Source organism: Diceros bicornis, chromosome X (assembly GCF_020826845.1).
Source record: "Diceros bicornis minor isolate mBicDic1 chromosome X, mDicBic1.mat.cur, whole genome shotgun sequence".
NCBI lineage: Eukaryota > Metazoa > Chordata > Mammalia > Perissodactyla > Rhinocerotidae > Diceros > Diceros bicornis.
The window spans coordinates 10,294,347-10,318,529 of record NC_080781.1 but is presented as its reverse complement, the minus strand read 5'-3'; the positions used below and the strand labels follow the sequence as shown (position 1 = coordinate 10,318,529).

Genomic DNA, 24,183 nt, shown 5'->3' with positions numbered 1-24,183 from the left:
GGGACCTGGTGGTCACGATTGCCTGGTAGCCTGTGTTGGTGGCTTTTGATCTGAGCCATCTATGAATGGCTTCAGTCGTACAGAACTCTACAGAGGGCCCTCAGAAGGTTAAAAGGGTGGCTCGTCAAGATTACAAAGGAATTGAAACTAAAACCATCTATTAATGTGCTTTTTGGTTGCTTCCTACAACAAACCACTCTATGTAACCTCATGTCAAAATACACCGTGTTTCTGAGTTTGTCATTTTGTTTCCCTCTTGATCCATTTCATAAGATATTTAAGTGGTCTTCAAGTGCTTTATGGTTTACAAATCACCAAAATAGCTTAAACTTTAGGTATTTATGTGTTTAATATAAGAAAATTTATGATGGCCAAAAGTCGATTTTCTATATTACGTTTGTTTTCACTGAAGAAGAAAAGCATCTATTATTGGCTCTAGCAACTTAATTATCTCTCTATTCATTCCAGAGATTAATTTGGGAATTTGTGACCCTTATTCATTGATTACATGTCCTTTGGAAATAATTCATGTACTATGTACTTACAACTACACTTAAAAGAAAACCTTTGGGGGCTGGCCCCGTGGCTTGGCGGTTAAGTGCGTGTGCTCCGATGCTGGCGGCCCGGGTTCGGATCCCGGGCGCGCACCAACGCGCTGCTTCTCCGGCCATGCTGAGGCCGCGTCCCACATACAGCAACTGGAAGAATGTGGAACTATGACATACGACTATCTACTGGGGCTTTGGGGGAAAAATAAATTAAAAAAAAAAAAAAGAAAACCTTTGGCATTTCCATATATGAGGAAAATACAATCTCTCACAGCTGATGCTCTGTGATTTGAACCCATGCACACTATTTTCCAAAGGGCATAGACATCTCTGCGGATAATTTCTTTCATGAAATAAAGTAAATTGGTCAATTTTCAAACTTTGAACTCAAGTGGATTTGCACCCAGTTGAAAGTATTTGTGTTTTCAAAATGTCTTGATCCTTTCTGTTGCTTTTTTTGAGTAGTAAAGCTGAAGTTCAAGACTGAAGCTTTCTCAGTGTTAAGGTCTACAAATCTGTTTCCCCCCTGCCCCCCAAATTTAAAGGAATCCATATAATTGTCATCCCTGCCTGATAACTATAAATAAATATGTGCTCTTGGGGTCCTCCTTTAGAGTTTACTATCAAAACCATCTAATGTTGGTGGATCAAGGCTGCAGATAATTACAAATATACAGTATTTAGTTAACAGAGTAGTCTGAAAGATCATTGCATGAGGCAATTTTACTTTGGATACAGTATTTTGCAATGCAGATAAAAATATTTGTCTTAGCTCGGGCTGCTATAATAAAAAACCATAAACTGGGTGGCTTAAACAACAAACATTTATTTCTCACAGTTCTGGGGGCTGAAAGTCTGAGATCAGAGTGCCAGTATGGTCAGGTTCTGACGAGGACCCTCTTCTGGGTTGCAGACTGTTGACTTCTCTTTGTATCCTCACATGGCGGAAAGACAGCGAGCTAGCTCTCTGGCCTCTTCTTATAAGGGCACTTGTCTCGTTCATAAGAGCTCCACCCTTATGACCTGATCACCTCCCAAAGGCCCCACGTGCTAATACCATCACATTGGGGGTTAGAATTTCAACATATGAACTTCAGGGAAAGAAACACTTAGTCCATAACAATATTTAAGCAGGTAAATTATCATCAAAAGTAAAGAGCATCACTTTGTATAAAGGCAGATCACTTTAATTTTTTTCCATTTGTAAGTAGACTATGTCCATCGATGGTAAAGATGTTTCTCACTACTTCCACATGGAACCCAGCAACAGGCCCAAGGGAAAAGAGTGAACAGCACCTAAGCAGCAACCACCTGTTGGGTGCCAACACTCGGTCTGCACAGAAGGGGTTGAGAGATGATACGGAAGCAATTAATTGAGGAGTTAACTATGTTTTTATTTCACTAACTAGCTCTGGTACATTTTGATGTCATATCGACAGACCTTGAGCATTTTTCCCTCTATTTCTATACATACCAGCCTTCATAAGGGTAGAAGTGCCGTTCCTCTCAATTTTGTGATTGTGTATATATTTAACAATCACAATTACAGGAGAATGAGAGCCCCATGTCCTCTACTTGCTACCCTTCTCCCAATAGTATTTTATGCAGGAGCAGAAGGGAGAGACTGAAGTGCAAATGGAGACACAGAGAGGTAAGAAAGATGACTCAATGCATTATATGAATCCCATTTTTCCAATTCCTCTGTCATACATTGGTGACTCCTCTCTGATATAGGAAATCCCATGTCTTGGATAATTTACAAACACTCTTTTGATGAGACGTTTATGAGAAAATGTAGGCAGCCAAGCTGCTCCTTGGTAAGTTAGGCAGTCACATTTTGCAAAGAAGGGCTAGACTGTCTCTTTGAACACCTGACTATAGGTCACATGATTGTCTGTGGCCAGGGCATTTTTCAGACACTGCCAGAAGTACGGGTGAGCCTGCGGGTTTGTTGGCCACTCAAGGACAGAACTCCCACAGAGTCTCTTCCGGAGCTGGAGGAACTTGGACTTCTGAAGGGGCTTCTCAAGGAATATCAAGATAATTACGTCCACTTTTTCATCTATGAGCCTCTGATGGGACAAGTAAAATGCTATCTTAAAATTCTCAGTCTTTGCGTACTTGTCTGTCATCACAAACACTGTCTTTTTGCTAAGCTGTATGCTCTGGGAAAGGTTTTCCAGAACCGGCTGCCCTGGTAACCAGTCCCTTTCCTCGAGGCATAAATTAAAATGTTTCTCTCTTGGGTCTTCCAATTTGGCCACCAGCTCATCCAAAACCCACTCTGTAACTGCTGGGTCTTTAGTATCATACACAATAAAAGCATCATAGCAAGAATCTGGTGATATCAGACGTTGATACCCCTTTATTTTGGCCTTACAGAAATGGTAACTATACCACACATCCCAGAAATAGAGGTGGTTTGCTGTGGTAACCACCATCAGAAAGATAGCCGCTGATATGGAAAGTGAGAACAGAACGAAGTTAGTCAGATCTAACTCACAGGTATACAGATCCAGAGATACCACACTCTGGCCCTTGTGTGCTCCTGGCCCTGTACAAGTCACATCTGTGGCCAAGTAGGGAATAGTCACCTCTGTATGGTTAACCCACCAGACAAACCACACAGCATCACAGGTGCACAGAAACCTATTATGATGCAAAAGCAACATCTCCAGATTATTGAGAACGTTTTCTGGAAAGCTAGTCTTTTGGATAATCTGGATTTTATTTGAGCTGAGGTCCAGATGTCGTAACTGGAAAGCATCTTGTAGAAAATACTTTGTCAGACGCCTGATTTGATTATTATTAAGAATTAGTTTCTTGAGGCTGCTGGAACAGTTGGATAATCTCTCAGGGACAGTCTTCAGCTGGTTGTAGCTGAGGTCCAAAGTTTCTAGATTCTTCAGGTACTGGAGTTTTCTCCAATTGAAAGACTTGAGCCTATTTTTGACTAAGTAGAGAGTCTTGAGATTTGGAGGCATACCATCAAAAACTCCAGGAGGCAAGAAACTCAGGGAATTTTCAGAGATGTCTAATTCCTTTAAGTTCCGCAGATTCTTGAAGAATTTTAAGTATCTGTTATCACCATCTCTCCATAAAACATCCAAATGATTTCCTCTGAATTCTAGAGTTCTAAGAGATTCGCTCTCCATTATCCTGCTGGTGGAGGTAGAGATGTCATTGTTGTTCATCATCAGTTTCTTCAGAAACTTTAGGTTCTTGGTAAAGTTAAGCATGTGAGTAATTCCTTCTGATTGAAAATAATGGCTGTTACTACTTATATCTAGAACTTCCAGGTTGTGTAGCTCCTCAAACGCCGTTGAGTAGAGCAAATCAAGCCGGTTGTTAGAGAAGTCCAAATATTTCAACTCCACTAAAGGCTGAAATTCACTGCCATTAAGAGTTTGGCTAATGCTATTTCCTGACAAGTTGAGGCATTTGAGGAAAGAAAGATGCTGAAAATCAGAGGATTTGATAAAAAATATACTATTTCTACTTAGGTCCAAGGTCTGCCCATACATGTAACAACCTTCATTAAAAGGCAAGAAAGAAGAAGTCTCTTTGTTTTTGAACCTGCAACTCCTTGCATACTCATCATATCTGAAATAATGTAATGTGTCAAGGACCTGGGGCCCATGACTTTCTACAGAAGTTCTGATGTTAGAGCAGAAGCCAACTTCACTTGACTCTCCTGAAGGTGATATTTTATTCACTGAAAGATCTATGACTTTCAGTGTTTTAAATTGTTTAAATATGCTGAGGTCAGCAATTTTTATGAAGTTAGTGCCAAGATCAAGAATTTCAAGATTGGAAAGATTACGTAATGGGGAGAGGTTACGGTCGTTCAGCTCCTTAAAGACGTATCCTTTGATCCGCAAAACTTTCAGGTTTTTCAGTGAAGAAAATGCGTCTGATAGATTCATCGATGTATGATAGACCTGAAGTTCATAATTGAAAGACAGATCCAGCTGGACAAGGTTGTGAAGAAGATGCAAAAATTTGGCATCCCCAATTTCTTTGGCCAAGAAGTTTTGGGAAAGATCTAGTTCCTTAAGTTTGTTAATGTTTTTAAACCATCTTTGAGGCACATACTGAAGAGAGTTACTATGTAGACGTAAAACTTGTAATTCTGTCAATGCATCAAAAGCATTTACGTGGATCTGCAGGGGAGAATTATTTTCACAGGGTGTACAAGGATATGGCACATTATAACAACGAGGACAATTTCCACTTAGGTCAAGAATTTGCAGCTGATTGAGGTTATTAAAATCATCTTCTTGGATTTTTGCAATGATGTTGTTGTAAAGATAGAGTTCTGTTAAACTGGATGGCAAAATAGTGGGGACAGCTGTGATATTGTTATCTTTTAGGGAGAGCAATTTTAAATTTTTTAGATTTAGAAAAGCATCTTTTTCGATGAAAAATGAAACATTACAAGGATTGCGATAATAACAGTTTTGGCCCAGGTAGAGCATTTCTATGTTGGCCAGTTCTGTTAGATTCTCTTTCATGATCCAAAAGATGTTGTTGGCCTCAAGGCTCAGCAGCTGTAGGCTGGGAGGAAGATCCTGAGGTATTTCTAGAAGCTGGTTTCCATCCAGGTAAAGGGCTTTTAAATAAATGAGTCTACTAAAGCTTCTAGGTTTAATCTGCAGCCTCCTGGTGCACACGTTGTCTTTTGGCCCCAGTCGAACAGGTATACAGTTGCATCTGAAATCGATCTCTACCAGATGGTCCAGCCGGTGGAAGGAGGCTGGAGAGATGCCTGGTATGTGGTTAATGGTGAGGGTGAGGTTGGTGGCGTTGGCGGGAATACCTCCAGGAATTTCCGTCAAATGCTTGTCTGTGCAGTCCACGATCACATGGCCCTTTGGGGCATCCAAAAAGACATCACAGGGCAGAGTTTTAGGAAACCATCTAGCCCCAAGGAGTCTGGAAATTAGGATTATGTTAAAAAGGATAAGAAATTCTCTCTTCAAGGTCCACATAGGAAACACCTGAAAGTATAAGAACACATTACCATTCTAAAATATATCGAGAATCAGAATTGAAAATTCCCATTTGCTGCCTCTCTTTTGCTACATTTTAAAATAAACAATTCAAGTCTCGTTCTCAACTGTCTAAACAGCAACCCCCACCCCATCACTGTATTAGTCAGTTACTGAGGCTCCTAATAATTTAGTTACATATTTAGTTTTTAGCATCTTTGCTTTTCAGTTACTTGGCTTTTAAGGTGGTAGAAGCAGCATTTTCCTATTTACCATTATTTAGAATGCTACAATGGAAGAGCCATCAATTAGCTACCAATGCCTGAAATTTTGGGGGGTGAAGGAAAGTTAAAATGCAAATACATCTGGGAAGAAAAACACATTAAGACTTTAGTGCAATTAATGTTTGCTTGCTAAGCCTGCTCTGGTACACATTACAGGAGCCTTTCACAATATTCGAGCCTCTTAATATTCTACGTAGAGAAACACAAGAAATCCATTATCACCATTTTACAGATTAAGACGTAGCGATATTAGCTGATTTGCCCAAGATCACCCAACTGCTGCCATTTTGGCACTGCCATCCCATAAGCTGGCTTTCCTCTTGGATTGTTTTTGGACATCATCTCCAAGATGATTTGTGGGTAAACATTTTCCCTACACACTGCGTTTACATTACATAAATTTGGAAAGGAGACAGTAGAGAGTCAGGGCACTGCCAAGGTGACCCCAAATTGATCAAACAGCCTACTTATGGGAGTGAAAGGAGGGAGGAGCTGCTAATAATTATGTCAAGACTATAGGCGTAAACCAAGACTCTCTCAAGCAAACTGGGACATATGGGAACCTACTCTTAATGGTGATTCTTGAGCATGAGAGACACTTGGACCTTCAGGTGGAAGACCTTAAAAGGGAATAGGGGACATACTGTAGAGCTTTATTAATCACCATATTAACTTGAACTTGCCCTTCCTTAGAGGGTAGTTTAACCATGGACTTGTTCTCAAGTTTCAGGATTTCTATCAACATTTTACTCCAGAACACTGGTTTTAGTTTCACTGGTGCTTATCCATGGAATGATTCAGCCTGTGTCTCTACAACAGGCTTCTTTCTCAACTAGTGCTTTTGTTCTCCCAATTGACTGAAGCATCGAATCATTTTGATAAATCTAATAGACCAAATGCATATTTCTCTTAATTCATTTAACAGGAGGTAAATAAGCAAAATTTCCATAAGCTTTCTTTTTCTCTGATGCAAGATGGTTCAGAAGGATTTCAAAGAGCTTTGTCGGACATCTTTACCTAAAGTTTGTTGGAGTTAGCAGTACAACATTGTCTTTTTTTTTCTCTTTCACCACCCTGTCTCCTTCTCGCCATTATCAAGACCATTCGCTGAGTCCAGCTGACCTCCTTCATTGCCCCTCATGACATCCTTCTTGCTTTGCCATTTTAGCTGACACAGTCTCAGTCAAGATTATTCCACACTTGGTCTGTTCCAAGGCCTCATCCTTGCCCCAGACTCTCGCTCTTCTAATCCACCCTATCCATCAGTCTTCCCAAACGTTAATTAGATTATATTGCTCTGAAATCTTTAAAATGGTTTTCTTTTTCTCTTTTCCAGAGGGAGCCCTAACTTTCTATCATAGCATCCAAAGTCTTCCATAATTGGTCCCCTATATACTTGTCTAGGCTTACCTGATACAACTCCCCTACTGGCTTCTCTAATCACTAAACCCAAGCCCAGCGTGCAGTTTCCTGACCTGCAAGTCCCCCCACTGGAGTACTCTTCCCTACCATTTCCACCCACCAGAATTTGAGTTACCCTCTAAGGATATACTTCTCAATCTGGAGCACTCAGATCCCTGGGAAGATATGGCAATATGCCGGGGAGTATGGGAAGCCCTTAGATAAATACAGCATATGTTCCTTTAGCATCAATCTTACTCAAAGATTTAGGAAAAATGTTCACACCTAGGCAGGAGGGGTTAAGTCAAGATGGGGGGAAGGGCTTTAGAAGAGGGAAAGGAGAGATGTAGAGTGAGTTCTTTGTATGGTCTCTGATAATAGGATCCCAGACCCTGGACCTCATCTCCAGATATGCTTCTAGCTGACATGATGGGCTCATGAATGCCACTATCAAAAGGCAATAATAAAGCTGCTAAGAGTGATGTTCTTAGTGGACCAGAGAGGTGAGTTACATTCCAGAGGGGGCCAAAATGGACAAAGGACAAATCATGAACCAGGTGCCCTCTTCCAAGCCCATTCCCATTAACCTAGATGAGATCTGGGAAGAAGTGGGGGGATTCCTAGATTAACAGAGTTAAAAACATGAAGTGATTGAGATAGCAATCATCAAACTGTGTTTTCAAGGATATGCCCAGTTTAAGTATTTTTGTGATCAGAGGAAATGGAGACTCTAAGATGAAGGAAGTTTAGTTATAGAAAAAAATAACAGTGATGTGCAGGTAAATGTTTAACAATTGCCTCCCCTCTGCCCCTGCCCATCAAATCTCTGATTTAAGTTTTGATTTGTAGCATTTGCCAATTCCTATAGTGTAAATGGCCCTCCCTGGCCAATTTTGAGCTGCCAGTGTGATGTCACTGAATGCAGAATTGGGGAGAGATGTGCAGAATTGCTCTGGCGAGCCTGTATGTGCTGGGTCCAGCAAACCACTAACCTTAACACATCTGAGACAATGACTGTGAAACTTTTAGCCTCTGCACATGGACATATTATAAATTAGAATTAAAAATTAATCAGAAAGTCTTTTTTCTCCCTTGTTTCTAAACTTTTTCTTGCACCTGTCCTCTTTTCTCCTCATCTACTCCCACCTCCCTTCTCCAATAGCTGTTAGGTCTCACCTGGAAGACTGCACTAGACTTCAAACTGGTCTCCCTTCTCCTCTACAATTCATTCATCAAACAGCATCAGAGCATTCTTTATAAATATGGATCAGATCACCCACAAGGACGTCCGATTACACTTTGAATGAAATCCAGTCTTTACCATGGCCTATATCATGCATGTTTTGCTCCAGCCTACCTCTCTGACCTTGAACCATCGTTCCCCTTCTTTGACCACACACCAGACATCTGGCCTGTTTTCTGTTCTGCATTTGAGCCAATCTTGGCACTTGCTGTTCCCTCTTCCTGAAATTATCATTTTCTTCTTCTTCCCACAGCCAGGTCATTCTCATCCTTTAGTTGTCTGCTTAAGTGACACATCCTCAGAGAGGCCTTCTATGACCAACTTATCTAAATACCCTCCCATATAATAATAGTGATAATGACAGTCACAGTAGTTAAATTAGGGAGTACTTACCATATGCCAGGCATCATTTTCAGTGCTTTACATATATTGACTCATTTAATCTTCATAACAACAGCATGAGGGGGGCACTACAGGTCCTCAATCCCTGTCTGAAACCTTTGGGACTAGATGTGTTTTGGAATTCAGAATTTTTCAGATTTTAGAAGGTAATATGATGTGTGTACCCCATATAGAAGGAGATGCATGTACCCCATATTATGTAATACTCCTACTGGGGCCTGGGGCAGCATCCCGTAATTAAACACACAGATTTGGATTTGTACAGTGAAGCATAGGATTGTCCACTCTAAGTAGGATTAAAAAAAAACCAAAAATGAAGAGGTCAGCCCAGTGGCATAGTGGTTAAGTTCGCGTGCTCCGCTTCAACAGCCCGGGGTTCGTGGGTGCAGATCCTGGGCGTGGACCTGCGCACTGCTCATCAAGCCATGCTGTGGCGGCATCCCACATACAAAATAAAGGAAGATGGGCACAGATGTTAGCTCAGGGACAATCTTCCTCACCAGAAAAAAAAAAAAAAAAAGGAAGAACTAGCTCATTCAGTTCAGGTCAAGATTCGCCTCCAAATGAGTTCACATCATGTCATGCTTGCCATCAACTGAATTAGAACACAACTTTAAGTTTTCGGATTTTGGAATTGCAGACCTCTATTATTATGTCCATTTTATAGATGAGTCAACTGAGGCACAGAGAGATGTATGTACTCTGTATTAGACTATCCTGTTTTATTTCCTTCATAACCCTTAGCACAATAAGAAATTATCTTGCTGATAATTTATATGCTTATGATTTAAATGCTTATTTGTTTACTGTCTATTCTGCATGAGAATGTAAGCTCCAAGAGAGCAGGGCTTTGTGTGTCCTCATGTAAAACAATGCCTGGCACTTAATCGGTGTTCCATTATGTTTGCTAAATATACGAATGAAAGAAAGAATGCATGGATGAATGAAATAAAGCAAAATACTTAAAAGAAATTTCTCCTTGGAGTAGGTTCCTTCAGGCTATACTCCTAGACTCCCCAGGGGTCACATTCTGTCTCTTCTATTTGCCCAAGGATTCCTTGGGGGGTGGGGGGGATGTTTAAGAAGCTCTGCTTTTATAGGGCCCGGTTCAAATTCATCTTCCTCAAGAAGCTTTCTGGGATCAACCCAGACAGAAGTAACACTCCCTCCTCTCATCTCCTACTACACTGGTTACACATGAGGTTGTGAAAAGAATTCTGGGTTGAGGGTTGGAAGAACTGGGTCCTAGTTCTGGCTCAGTAGTTCACTACCCATGTACCCTTCTGAGGCAGGCACTGTGCTCAGGAGAAGACCCCCCCTATAAGAGAATGACGGACATGGAAACAACAATACATCAAAGACACAGACAACCTTTCTGAACCAAGACAATGGACCTGGACCAGAAAATTCCCCAACAAGTCCTTAGCTAGGATTTGTACCAAGTACCTGGTGAGAAAGAATTTATTTAAAAAATCGGAATTCCACTGATGCGTATTCATTCTTTCATTTAACAAATATGTATTGAATACTACTAGGGGCAGCAGACACACAGTCTCTGCCCTTAAAAAGCTCAAAATCTAGTAGAGGATAGAAAAAATATACAGATTTAAGATACAATGTGGAAAGACCATTAGTTCTTTCCAGACAAGATGTTGGCACTTGTATATGTGTAGCTTAACTGTATGTTGTTCTTATTCCAAGGGGTATTTTCTGATACTCCCAACTAGTTCTTTCTGTTATCCTCACAGAGTCCAGAGATGTTATATATCTCCCAATATCTTTTTCCCCTTTCTCTCATCTCATAGTGATAGAATCTCCATTTATAGTTGGGCATATGCCACTCTGAAGAAAGATTATATTTCCCAGAGTCCCTTGCAGCTAAACATGCATGTGACTAAGTCAAAGCCAATGTGATGTGAGAGGAAGTGAGATGTGTAATTTCCAGGACGTGTCCTTAAATGGTGGGGCTGTTCCTCTTCCTCCTGTCTACGTCCATCTGGCTTCTTGTAATACGAATATTGTAGTAAGCCATCTTGGATGATGCAAATGAGGAAAACATGCTAGGGATGGTGGAGCAACAAGGTAGATGATCCAGAGTATCCAGATCCTTGCATGACCTCACTGAACACAGTGTAAATAATGGCTCTGAACTGCTGATCTCCAGGAGTTTATGAGAAATCATAAAATTGTTATGCTAAGCCACTGTTGATTGGATTTTCTATTGCACAAATGCAAACCTAATTTTAGCCAGTGTAGAATTTGAACTTGGAAATAAATTGCTGCCCGTGAGAGAACCTAAAATACGTGACATTGATGTCATTAGGCTGTGGGCAAGAAAGACTCAGATATTGGAGGCTGGAAAGCTGGAGACTCATGTAATGCCATCACAAAACACTTGATACAACTATCACCTGTGCTATCTCAGAAGGCAGAACACCTGCCAGCTATGACTTTCATTTTGTTTTCTTTTTTTTTTCCAGTTTTATTGAGATATAATTGACATATAACATTGTATTAATTTAAGGTGTAGGACATGATTTGATATATGTATATATTGTGAAATGATTACAGTAAGTCTAGTTAACATCCATCATCTCACATAGTTACAATTTTTTTGTGTGATGAGAACTTTTAAGATTTCCTCTCTTAGCAATTTTCATTGCTAAGATTGCTAAGAATGTACGCCACACCGTACATTCGACCCCCAGAATGCCAACTGTGACTTTACTCTTAGGGAAAATGGTTTGGCAATTTTCATATTGATGATGTTTGTTGATGGCTTCTCACTGTTTTTAGCAGTCTTATGAGAGCTGGGGGCTGAAGTTAGCCCATCTGCAAGCAAGGATGAAAGGAAATACACTGTGGCTAAGTGAGGTTTTCCCTGCTTGCAGCCTGAACTTTAAAATTGATTAAGACTTCCTTAATTTGGGGCCTGGCGGGGTTGAAAAAGCCAACTGTTTTACTCCAAACTAAAGCAGATGCAATGGAGAGAGTCAAAGTAGCAGCTTTAAGAGGACAGAAGTGTATGCTCACATGCATTTTTCAAGCACTTTGCATTAAGCATATTCTAGCAGACAATGAAAGCCAGTCCAGGGCAAAGAATCTGATTATGAGTGCTGCCCTCCCCTTGACTCATACAGCCTCTGGGGAGTTGATTAAATTGAGAGAGAGGAACATTGACAGAATACAGAATCTTTAGACTTAAAATTGTTTAGAGCTGCTCTGTCTAATACGATGGCCACCAGTGACATGTGGCTATTTAAATTCAAATTAATTAAAATTAAATGCAATTTAAAAATTCAGTTTCTCAGTCACACTAATCATATTTCAAGTGTTCAGAAGTCACATTAGGCTCATGGCTACTGTATGTGAGCAGGCAGATATGGAACATTTTTCGTCATTGTAGAAAGTTCTATTAGACAGTATTGGTCTAGACTAGGGGTTGGCAAATTTTTTCTGTAAAGGGCCAGATAGTAAATATTTTAGAAAAAATTGAGGATATTATGTGGGCACTTAAATAACCATTTAGGATGTAACAAATTAAAGTTATAAAAAGCGTTCTTAGTTCAGAAGCCTTATAAAAACAGGTTGCCAGACAGATTTGGTCCACGGGCTGTAGTTTGCAAACCTCTGGTCTAGACAAAATCTTAGGCTATGTTAAATTCATGCAAGGAATTAACTCTGAGAAAATTCAGTCCAAGACTACCAAATATTAGAAGAAATTACATTACCTGTAAACAATATATTACCTGTAAGCAAAGCCTGCAAGTCCGTTCACATACCGCTAATTTCAACCAATGACATCTAGCAAGTTACTTCATCCTCATCCCAGTTCTAAGAGACAGGTTCATTTACAATGAGTAAAGTGAAATGCAGAGGTTATTGAACTTGCCTAAGGTGAGACCCAGGCAATTGAGATACAGAACTCGCTCTCAGCCTCACCGCTATACTGCGTTTCCAGAAGTCTCCACGTCAACTCACACATCTCTCCTAGCTGGTGAACCCATCCAGAACCTTGTTCATCTTTACATGTACTCAATCATTATGATACCTGCCACATAGTGAGTGCAAGATAAATATTTGCTGAATAAATCAAGGCTCTGAACTTTCTTAAAATCCCATGGAAGATTCACATTAAAAGATCATAAATAGTAGTTTTTCAAAAGATCAGATTTTTGACAAGGGGACAAGGAGAGACCAGGAGGACTTGAGGCTCTACAAGAAGGGTTGAAGTGGGAAAAGTATCCCAGAAGGAAGGGGATGGTGTCAGAGGAAGGCTGTGGGAAGCAGAGCTGCAGGAGGACTCCTACACAGTCCATTTTCTCAGAAGTTCTGTCCCCTTGAATCAGAAACCCCAGTGAGAACATGAAGCTCATTTGTCTGTCCTGGGAACAGGCACAGCCAGGATGGGACTGTCCCTGTCCTATGCTCAAAGGTTGAGCCCCACCCCAGCTGGTCCTTGGAATGCTATATTCCAGACAATATTTCTCTTGGTTCTCTACGCGGGCTGCAGCAGAAGCCTGGAACTGAGACATACCAGCAAATTTGCATTCCAAGATCCATGCCAGAGTGAAGATGAACTGCAGTGAGAAAGTTGGGCTCTGATCAAGCAGGTGAGGGAAAAAAATTGACTCAATGAACTAGGCCTTTCTAAATTTGTTATTTAAAGAGAAATAATACCTTTGAGGCTTCCAAACTTAGAAGATATTCTTGAGAAGATGATTGAAACGTGAAATATTCCTTTACTCCAATGGAAATTTCCTTAGGTGTGGAAATTTCCCCTTTCAAACCATTGGGAACTACCTGCTTCAGACCAAAGCTGAGGTCTTAGCTTTGACTAGCATTATTTTTAAATGTAAGAGTTCATTCAGCATTGAGCCGGGTCTATTTTTTCTTATGGTACAAATAATCCATGTTATTTTGTTTTGTTTGCTTTTTTGGAAATGATTGCCTAAAGACGTGTCTTTCAGTAATTCGATTTGTAAAATAGCATAATACACCATGAAATAGGCCCAGCTTTGGTAATGAATCATAGCTAATTACACATACAAATACACTGGGTAAATTGGGATGCTCAATTAGTGAGCTAATTATGGTAAAAATGAGAATGTTTGATTTTGTATGCACAGGTATTCTATTCTCTCAGTAAATCACCACTTTTTGTTAAAATGAAAAATGTAGAATTCACGTTGAACAGTCATCAGACAATCATTTGTGTTTTTGTTTTTATAACAGCTGCCTTTTATCATGTATGTGTGTGCCAGCTGCTGAGGTCGACACACTGTTCATACCACATCACCAAGCCCTGACAATGAAGCTGAAAGGACATATAAAAACTCCCGTTTCGTGAGGAGAAAGCAGAGATCAGAGAGGCAATTTCAAACCAAGATTCAAACTTCACCTTGACCAATCATCTTCGAGTTCTCATACAGTTACAACAAATGCACTTGGTATAATGTGTTTCTGCATCTTGTTCAATTTCCTTTTCAGCTAAAGGATTCTTGGCACTGTAATGTTTTGATATTGTGCTATTTAGAGTTTTCAGAAGAAAAATTTCCAAACACTAAAAAAAGATATTTACAGTTTGAGTGGGACCAACTTGAGGGAAAAAAAGAAAGAGACTTTTCAGTTGGTATATTTCTTATGAATTGCATGTGATGCCCAGCAATGCTATGTTAGGGTAGTTTATGAATCTATAAATTTAAAGGCATGCTGAGTTTTACCTTCACAATAAAGAATTATATGCTCATGTAGTCATTCAACAAACATTGTCGGGACTCTACTCTATGTAAGGCACCATGTCAGACACCATTTCTATCCAATTAGGAACCAAATTCCTCTACTGCTATGTCTCAAAAGCCGTGCATATCTCCTGAGCACAGCACTTTCTGCTGTTGGGGAAACCCATGGTGAGAAAGAAAAAGAGGTTGTGGGACAAGAGCTAGTCAGGCCTAAAGGTAATGCTGCCTATCCACCCTTCAAACCAAAGCTTGAACACGCAACCCTTTGAAGTGACAAAATGTATCCTTGGATGTATCATTTTTGTGGCAGGACTTGAGCCCGGATTTAGCTGAATTCTCCTGATTTTAGATCCATTTTAGATTCCCACCAGAATGGTTCTCTGGTTGTAGAGCTATGATTACTAATGGGAAAACACATTTACCAAGATGTTTCTAACTTTGTGATTTGCAGACTGTGTTTTTATCTTCAAGACTTTGCAAGCTTATAAGAGACATATGGGTGCAATCTGAGGAGTTAGAAGGACAGATGGCAAGAGTGAGGAAGTGAGGTTAAGTGGTTTGCATCTTGCAACAAGTTAGAGGAAGACCAGGATTAGTCTGACTTCTCATGTTTATTCATTCTGGGGGTTAGCATCCTGTGAACTGAAAGCCAGATCAGGAGTCAGCCACGCTGTCTGATGCAGGGCTACTGACTGAACTCTCCTAAACCTTGACTTTCTCTTCTACAAACTGTGGGAGTTGAGCTAACTGACCTCAGCGTTCCTCTTCTATTGTGGTTATTCTGTGATTCTGAGGCTTGGCCCGGAGCCCCCCGAAACTTATCTGCCAGGGTCTGACCTCAGTTAGGAGTCTTCCTAGTCCCCCAGAACCCGAGGCTGCTATTGTTTAAAAATGGTCTAAGCAAAGTTTCTAACCACCATGAACATTTTAAGGATTTCACAGAGAGGGGGAAAAAACCAACTAGTGCATCTTTTTATAGTAAACATTATATGTCTTCAGATAAAACTATTTTATTAGTTTTTTTCAGCTCTCTGAAACAGTAAGAATGGGAAGAACTGGATAACAATCCATCAATTTAAGGGAATGGTTAAAAGTGGAAAACCACCAATAGTGCAATACCAATCATCCCTTTAAAAAGAATGTGGTAGAGCAATGGGTATTGACATGAAAAGCTGTTCAAGATATACTATTAAGTTATAAAAAATAAAATGAATATTTAAAGTAGCGTCAAAATAACATAGCATATGATCCCTTTATGATGAATATATACACATATATTTGATGTGTATTTGCAGAGAAAAGTATAGAAGAACAGATTAGAAACTTCTAACAGTGATTTCTTCTGGGCGGTGGTAAGAAGGAGGCCTTCACTGGGTAGGAAAGAAGGACTTCTAATTTCATGTTATATCCTCCTCTACTCTGAGTTTTTATGAAGAATATGTATTGCTTTTATTAAAACATTTTAAAAATTACAGAGGAAGTCCTAAAATCTCATCATAACAATGTGGAAGGAAATTGTGAAAAATAAAAGATTCACCAAGTATTTATTAATTCACCCAGTACCTGCTATGTGCCAGATACCCACTTCTAGTTGTTGGGTTACATCAGTGGACCAAACAGAAAAGATTCCTGCTCTTCTGGAGCTCATGTTCTCTAAATAATAAACTCAAAAATCTATAACTGTAATAATTATGTCTGATGTTAGGTGATAAGTGTTATGGAAAAGGAAAACATAGGGCAGGGTGAAAGGGATCAGAAATGTGAGATGGGGTTGTGACTATAAATAGGGTGGTTTGGGTGGGCGTCATTGAGAAGTTGACATCTGAGCAAAGATCTCAAGGAAAGGAGGGAATTGGCCCTGCAGAAGGAAGATCCTAATGCAAAGGTCCCGAGGTGAAAACGTGCTGGAATATTCACAAAAATGGCAACAAGGCTGGGATGCCTAGAGCAGGGGGAAGAGAAGAATAATCAGAGATGAAGTCAAAGAGGGACACCCCTCCCCTCCCCTGCTAGCATGTAGGGCCTTGTTGGCCATTCCAAGAATGGTAGTTTTTACTCTGAGTGGCATATGGATCTACTGCAAGTTTTTGAGCTGATAGGTGACATGGTCTGACTTACATTTTAGAAGATCATGCTGGTCGCTATGTTGAGAAGAGATAATAAGAGGCAAGGGTGGAAGCACAGAGACCAGTCAAGAGGATATTACAATAATTCAGGCAAAAGACCCCACTGGCAGGGCTGCAGGTGGTGAGAACTTGCCAGATACTGGATATGTTTTGAAGGTGAAGCCAAATAAAATATGACTTCAAAGTTCTTGGAAGAATGTAAAGAAAGGGATTGGAGATAGCAAACATTTCTGGGAAGTTTCCTGAAAAGGGGAACAAAGACACTGGCAGTAGTTCACAGGGCCAGTAGGGTCAAGGGAATTTATTTTAGGATGGGAGAAATAACAGCATGTTATAACGCTGGTGAGAATGACACACTTCAGGTCATGAAAGAAAAAAATCCCCCCAAAACATTAATAATAGTGATGATGATAATGTAGGAGAGAAAGGAAAGGTGCTAGAGCATTGACCCTGAGTAGGCGAGCAAGGAGGAGACCTAGTGCACTGGTGGAGAGATTGGCCTTAGCCAGGAGCATAAAATTTTCATCCTTAGTATAAGAGTCCACAAATTTGTTGACACATCTCCCATCCTCCTTTGAACCTGGACAGGCTTTTGCGAGTATTTTGATGGAGAGCAGCAGCGGAAGTGAGGCTGCAGGACTTCCAAGGCCAGGATAGAAAAGATGATAGAGCTTCCACCTGACCTAGCACTCATTGTCTCTCAATCTCTCTATGTCTCTCTCTCCACTTGCTTCGGAGTCCTGAGCCACCAACCTTGTAAGAAGGCTGGCTACACCATAGCCGCCATATTGGAGAGACCACAGGGAGACAGAGAGAGCTGAGCAGCCGGAGCTGCTCCAGCCCACAGCTGTTGAGTCTCCCAGCCCAGGCAGCGGACTTGTGAGAGAGTGAGTCTTCAGGCGAGTCCAGCCCCAGAGCCACCTAACTGAGCCCAGCTGAACCCTGGATCCACAACACCTAACAGTATATGATTGTTGTTGTTTCAGGCCAACGCATTTTGGGGTGATCTGTTATAAAGTGTAGGTAACTGGATAGGAGGTCAGGCAGGACATATGGATGTAGAAGCTCTAGGTAGGTACATAAGGAGCGGGGAGCATGTGGAAGTTCTCTTCCAATTGCTGCAATATTCCCAGTGAAGTAGGAAGCAAGGCTATCAGCTAAGAGTGAGGAGACAGCAGGAGATGCTGGGAGTTTGAAGAGAGAGGAGAAGGTGGAGATAGTCCTCCGGGAGGGTCAGAGAGCAACTGGATGAGGAAGTCGAGTGTGATTACCTGGTGGCAATAAGGAACACCCCCAAAACCCCTCAACTTTCTGTACTTAATTTGCATTCCCCTTCCTGTCTTTATCATATTCTTTGCATAGCTATTATCTGGTTAGATTTAATTACTTTCAGGAAAATTCTTCACAAAAGGAAATTCACCTTGAGATGGGAATATCTGAGGCCTGGGAACACTTATTGTTATCCTCAGTTAAGAGAGAATTTGCTCCTCTCCTTCCTCCACTCATTTATCCAACCAACCAGTCAGAAGGCCAACATACTGGGCACCCCCTGTGGGCTGCCATGTGCCAGCCTTCGGGGACAACAGCTCCGTGCACTCAGCTGCTCCTCTGATTTATTTTCAAGATCACAGAGCAGAAAAAAGCCAAGTTGTCTGAGTTGAAAGGAAAGTGCTGGACTATGCATTTCTGGTGGAGGGAGTTGCTTGAGCCAAGCTGTGGAAGCCTGTAAATGGGTTGGGTTGAACCAGAGGTGATGGCTGGCTAGAGAATAATGAGAAAGGAACACGGAAGAGGCAAGGAGTCGGGGAGAAATTGTAGGAAACCCTTGAATTTGAATTCACTAATCTTTTGCCATGTTGATATGGCACTGAATTATTTAATAACGAGATGGTGTTCTGTCTGTCACCCTCAGCGCTAACCATGCACTGTGAATAATAAGGGAAGTTACTTAAGTGCTGTTTGTTTTATAGACTGAGCCTCCACTGGGAATTTCCCTAATAGATTACACAAATATCCCCTTTTTGCAAATTTTGAAATATTTCTAATTATACACTAATCTCTGTAAAATATAATTACAATGAATGTCAAAGCCTCATTATATAACAAGAAAAAAATTTAAGTACAAGGACATAACCCGCTTACTTTAAAAAAGAGAGAGAAACTTTACCATTTACTTCCTACCATTTTGGTGTAACAGACTTAGTTTTCAAGATAAATGAATAAAATGATATAAAGTAGCCTTACGTAAATTAGGAACTCAACAACTATTATGTGTCACAACAGGCACCAAAGACCATAGGTATTAAATCTTATTTGACCTTACACCCTATTCTCTTGTTTTCCATAAACCACGATCAGCACACTTTTCCTGTAAATATTTTAAGTTTTGCAGACCAGACAGTCTGTGTCACAACTACTCAACCCTTGGAGTAGTTTGCCACTGTAGCGCAAAAGCAGTTATAGACACTATGTAAACAAACACACAAGCAATAAAATTGTGGACACTAAAATTTGATTTTAATACAACTTTTACATGTCAAGAAAAAGCATTCTTCCTTTGACTTTTTCAATCATTTAAAGACAAAAAACATCCTTAGCTTGTGAGCCATACATAACCAGGTGGCAGGCTGGATATGGCCCCCAGCCATAATTTGCCACCCCAGTCCTAAACTTTGGTGGGCTTCTGAGATATAAGAGATTCTTGGGGGTCCAAAGACACTGGTTGGTTAGTCAGTAATGATCATTTTTAATTTCAGCACGATCTTTCAAATGTTTAATCAGATTTGATTAATTCAATGAGTGGATTCGTATTATCCCCTTGGTTAGCCATGAAGAAATTTGCTATAGTTAAGAGCAGAGTAATGTTTTTATTTTTAAAATTACTTAACTGTTACCTTTTGGCATGTTTCCTTCTAACACTAATCTCCCCGTCCCTGCATCTGCTTCACATAGTGAGGAACATTTCAGTATTAGCTGGAGCTTTGTCAGGGGGAAGATTTGATTTTAAATTCTTATTCTGCCACATAAGAGCTCTCTGGCTTTGGTGAATCACTTAACCTCACGAGCCTCTGATTTCTCAGCTATAAAATGGTTAGAATACAAGGCTCTTTTGTGAAACTATTAAGAAAAATAGGTAACACATTTATTCATGTCAACCATTACCATAGATTAACCAACATTTAGTGAGCATCTAGCGTGTGCATTAAAAACATCAGGAATATACAATACTTAGCAATTTCTAGCTTGCTTTTTTTATTTACCATTCTATCACGAGTATTTTCTTATCTCATTCAGTATTCTTTTAAAAAACATGGTTTGATGGTTACATAATATTCCATTTATTGGGTGTACCACAGTTGGTTAACCCTTCCCCAGCACTGACATGAGATATTCTCTTTGCCATGCTGCATAGACTATCTTTGTAAATAGTTTGCCATATCCTTGATCATTTCTTTAAGAAGAGTTTCTAGAAGTGGAGTTTCCATAACAAAGGATCTGATCTATTAATGAGGTTGAATAATTTCCCTGTGCTTTTTGGGTTTTTGTATTTTTTCTTTTGAAAATTGTTTTCATGTCTTTTCTTATAAAAGATATACCAATTTCTTCTTTTTCTCCTTAAGTAGTAATCTATCATATTCAAAGCCCACATTTACTGAGTGTCTCCTGGGTAAGAGTGTGAGGCAGCCTTGGTCTAGGTAGAGCAGAGGGGTCTTCGGCACAGCTTCCAGAGCCAGGCTGCCTAGCCAAGACCACTCAAGCTCTTTAACCTCCTGAAGCCCCAGCTCCCTTATCTGTGCCTCACAAGGCTGCTTGGAGGCAGAAACATGATTATAGACATCGAGCCGTTAGCATGATGGTTGACTTGTAGTAAGTGGTCAATAAATGTGAGCTCTCTTTATTATTATCAATCCTATCATGCCATCCTTCAAGGGGCAAAGGCAGATGTGGGCATGGGTTTGCATAAAAATAGACATCCGAGTTTCTAGGAAATGAAACTACAAGCAGTTGTTTCCTTTGTAAGATAATACCCTCTGGGTTAACTCTTCATTAGACCTTAGACACAAAATGAGCCCTGGCACTAAAATTCAGATCTAGAAGCTCGAGTGGGTTCCTGGTGAATGTGCTCCATTGTGTCTAATTTGGGTGACAAGATAACTTCAGAAAGAGGCCACTGATGTCTTTTTCTGATTAATTTTTGGCATACCTAATTACTCACACCAGTTGCAAAGGACTTGAACATATATTCTGTTATTTGAGCCTCACGATGGCCCTGCAAGGCAACCGCAGGGGTATTATAAGGCTCATTTTATGGTTAGAGAAATTGAGTTTCAGAGAGCTTGGGTGATAGGCCCAAGGTCCCCTAGCTAGTGACTAAGAGAACCAGCACTGACAAAGACTCTCTCCTTGGCTAAACTTTAGTTAGGCTCCTCTAAGCCACTAGGCCTTGACCTTTGGGCTTCTGTGTTCATCTTCGCAGTTTTAGCAAGAATCCCTTGCCCTTGATATCTGATCACCTTTGATAGCTGATCAGATTCCTCACCCCACCCTCCCCCAGGTGATGTCTCATCTCCCTGGCCTGTTTTTAGCAAGAATTCTGTCAAGTCAGTCTATCTAGAATCCCCGCCCCCCCCACCCCTGATGTTTCCTCTTAGTGATTTTCCATCCACTGACCTCACTCTGCTCCTTGGCTATATAGCCCCACTTGTCCATGTTGTATTTGGAACTGAACCCAGTTCCACACTGAGGTCTCTTTTCCCCTATTACAATAGTTCCTGAACACAATCTGTTTTTACAGCTTTAACTACTGTCCAGCTCTGGTTTTCTTTGACAGCATGTGAGCCCAGATTGCCGACAGTACTAGTCCCATGCGTTCCCCCATATACATACTCATTCAGATGACACCATATGCTGGAAGAAGCACAAAGTGACTTTCAGTGATTTGTATGGCTTTAAAGCCAAAAATGTAGGACGAAAAAATTAGACCCATAGAAGCTATTTTCCCAATTCAAACATCTATCCCTCCTCACTACAGCGCACATTAACTCCTATAGGAAGTTGGACAGAGTAAGTGTTGATTAATCTGAAATTATAAAATATCATGATTAATCTTGATTATGAAATATCACAGAGAAGTTTCCCCCAGCAGATAACCAAAGTACAGATTCTTAAACATCTCTCTTGCCAGCTAGTTTTGGTTCTTCCCACAAAGATTACAGATAACACTTTTTAGGATCTCTTAGGTGTTCTTACCATTTTTAGTCTTCTTCCAAAATGAAATATAGAGGTCCGGTTGAAGAGAACAGAGCATGAGAGGCGTCAAGATCAGCCTGAGATGGGCCCAACAACATCAACTAAGATAAAGAGAAAACACCAAACTTTAGATTTCAAAGACAATAAAGTCCCGGAGCTTCAAAACTCGCCAAGAACATTACTCTAAAAGGTTCTATTGAAAACACCTATTAATAGTATTTACTTCCTCAAAGTTATATAGACTAGAGACATACTCTGTACTTTTTAATATTATTAAAAGTCTGACTTTTTTTTCGAAGAACTGACATTTTAGACTACCAAAATTTTTCTTTAGATTCTAAAAATTCTTTGCATATGATATGGGTTCTCTCTCCTCCCCTCCCCGCTCCCTGAGAACAGCTCATATATCTAGTTGTTTAAATTATCCAAATTTCTCCCAATGTTTAAAATACCTTTCTTGGTTGCATGGAGTGATTCTATGTCTGGAATCTGCTGAGATGAAGAGACGGGCTGCAGGAAGCATGGAGTCACAGAAACTCCAGGCTGCCAGCCCTGGAGTTCACAAGTGCAAAGACAAGGTTGGGGGGTAGGGGGAGGAGCCTGACTATTGAAGCCACCCCAGACATGAGATTTGCAGAAGCACCAGGTTCCTCTTATTTCTGCACCATATTTGGGGCAATGTCTTATCTAAATCCAAACAACCTGGAAGACTGATCTTCCTCTTTTTTATAGGCAAGTTTCTCAATCTCAGCACTATTAATATTTCTGGTGAGATAATTCTTTGTTGCATTGTAGGATGTTGAGCAGCATCCCTGACCTCCACCCACTAGATACTAATAGTACTGCCCCTTCCAATTATGACAATCACAGATGTTTCCAGACACTGCAACATATTGCCTGGGGGGCAAAAGCACCCCAAGTTGAGAACCACTGTTCTGTAGATATCTTAAAGACATGTCTAAATTTCCCCTGTTCTGTCTTAGGCCCAGCTCAAAGGGACTCTTGTTTTTAAGCAGTGGCAAAACTTCCAGTTGGTTCACTTGCTCAGTTAAAAAAGGTCAGCTGCACTTGCAGACTACTGTCATATAAAGCCTTGCTACTCAAAGTGGGGTCCCCAAGAGGATTGTTCCCTTCTTAACTGGTTATTGGGGACTTTTGTAGGTAGAGTCAAAATATTAGTAGTTCATGTTTAAAGTTCTTTCGTCCACCTAGTCGACCTGGAGAGAATTTGAAAAATGCGAAGTTTGGCGTGGGGAAATCAGCTGATAATGATCAGGGTTAATATACTGGATTGAAAAATCAATGGTGTCCCAGACCAGCTGAAAAACTATTACATACAATAATAATAGGTGATCTTTACTGAGGGTTTGTTATGAGCCAGACACCCTTTTTACTGCTTTATAGGTATTATCTCATTAAATACTAAAAAAAATATGAAGTAAATATCTTATTATCTTTTTAAAAAAAATCATAGAATTAATGCAGGAAAGATATTGGACTTTCCCCAGGTCACATACCATGTAAGTGATATTCACACAGGCAGTAAAAATCAAACGCCTTCCTATCAAACCACTCTGCTATGCAAACAATAGGTAAAAATCAACAGCTTTCTCTCATATAAACAATAACGGATCCAGATTGGCAATGGAACGAGAGATCCCATTCAAAATAGTCACAAAAATATAAAATACTTGGGAAGAAAATTGACACGAAATGCTTAGGAATGAAGGAGGTGGTGGGAGGGTGGACTGTAATGCTTTACTTAGCTCGCTGCAGGCTTTCTACTTGCCCTTCCAGACCCACCCTCCATGCCTTTCCACCGGCTCTGTGTCCTGGGAGACTGAGCTGTTTGAATTTCATCAACAGCTGGCAGGCTTCTGGTTGGGTTTGGACAGTGGAGAGAGAGGTCAGGGCATTTTTCCCCCTGGCTCCCTCCCTTTGCAAAGCTGTGGGTTGCCTATGATTGGGAGTCAATTGTACTGTTTAGTACTAAGAGACTGCAACCCTCTAATGAAGCTCTTGTCAGGTGATGCTCTCCTCATGGCCATTCTTCCTGAATTCCAGTGCCTTCTCCGTGCCATTTTAGACCTGGGGTTGTGAAGACTCCCCTGGAAGTGCTACACCATCCTTTTTGATTTCCCTAAATCCTGTCCAAACTGTCATTAATAGTCACTTTGATACACTCATCAATTTCTTA

The 24,183-nt window shown here is 40.5% G+C and overlaps 1 protein-coding gene across 1 annotated transcript; it reads right to left on the bottom strand.

Moving 5' to 3' along the window:
* Positions 1-1,389: 1,389 nt before the first annotated feature.
* TLR7 (toll like receptor 7) lies at positions 1,390-22,507 on the bottom strand. The gene is made up of 3 exons (XM_058535161.1): positions 22,439-22,507; positions 21,987-22,087; positions 1,390-5,548 (listed from the first exon to the last, which is right to left on the bottom strand). The coding sequence occupies exons 2-3, from the start codon at positions 21,987-21,989 to the stop codon at positions 2,399-2,401; spliced, it is 3,153 nt and encodes a 1,050-aa protein (XP_058391144.1). The 5' UTR covers positions 21,990-22,087; positions 22,439-22,507; the 3' UTR covers positions 1,390-2,398.
* Positions 22,508-24,183: the final 1,676 nt, after the last annotated feature.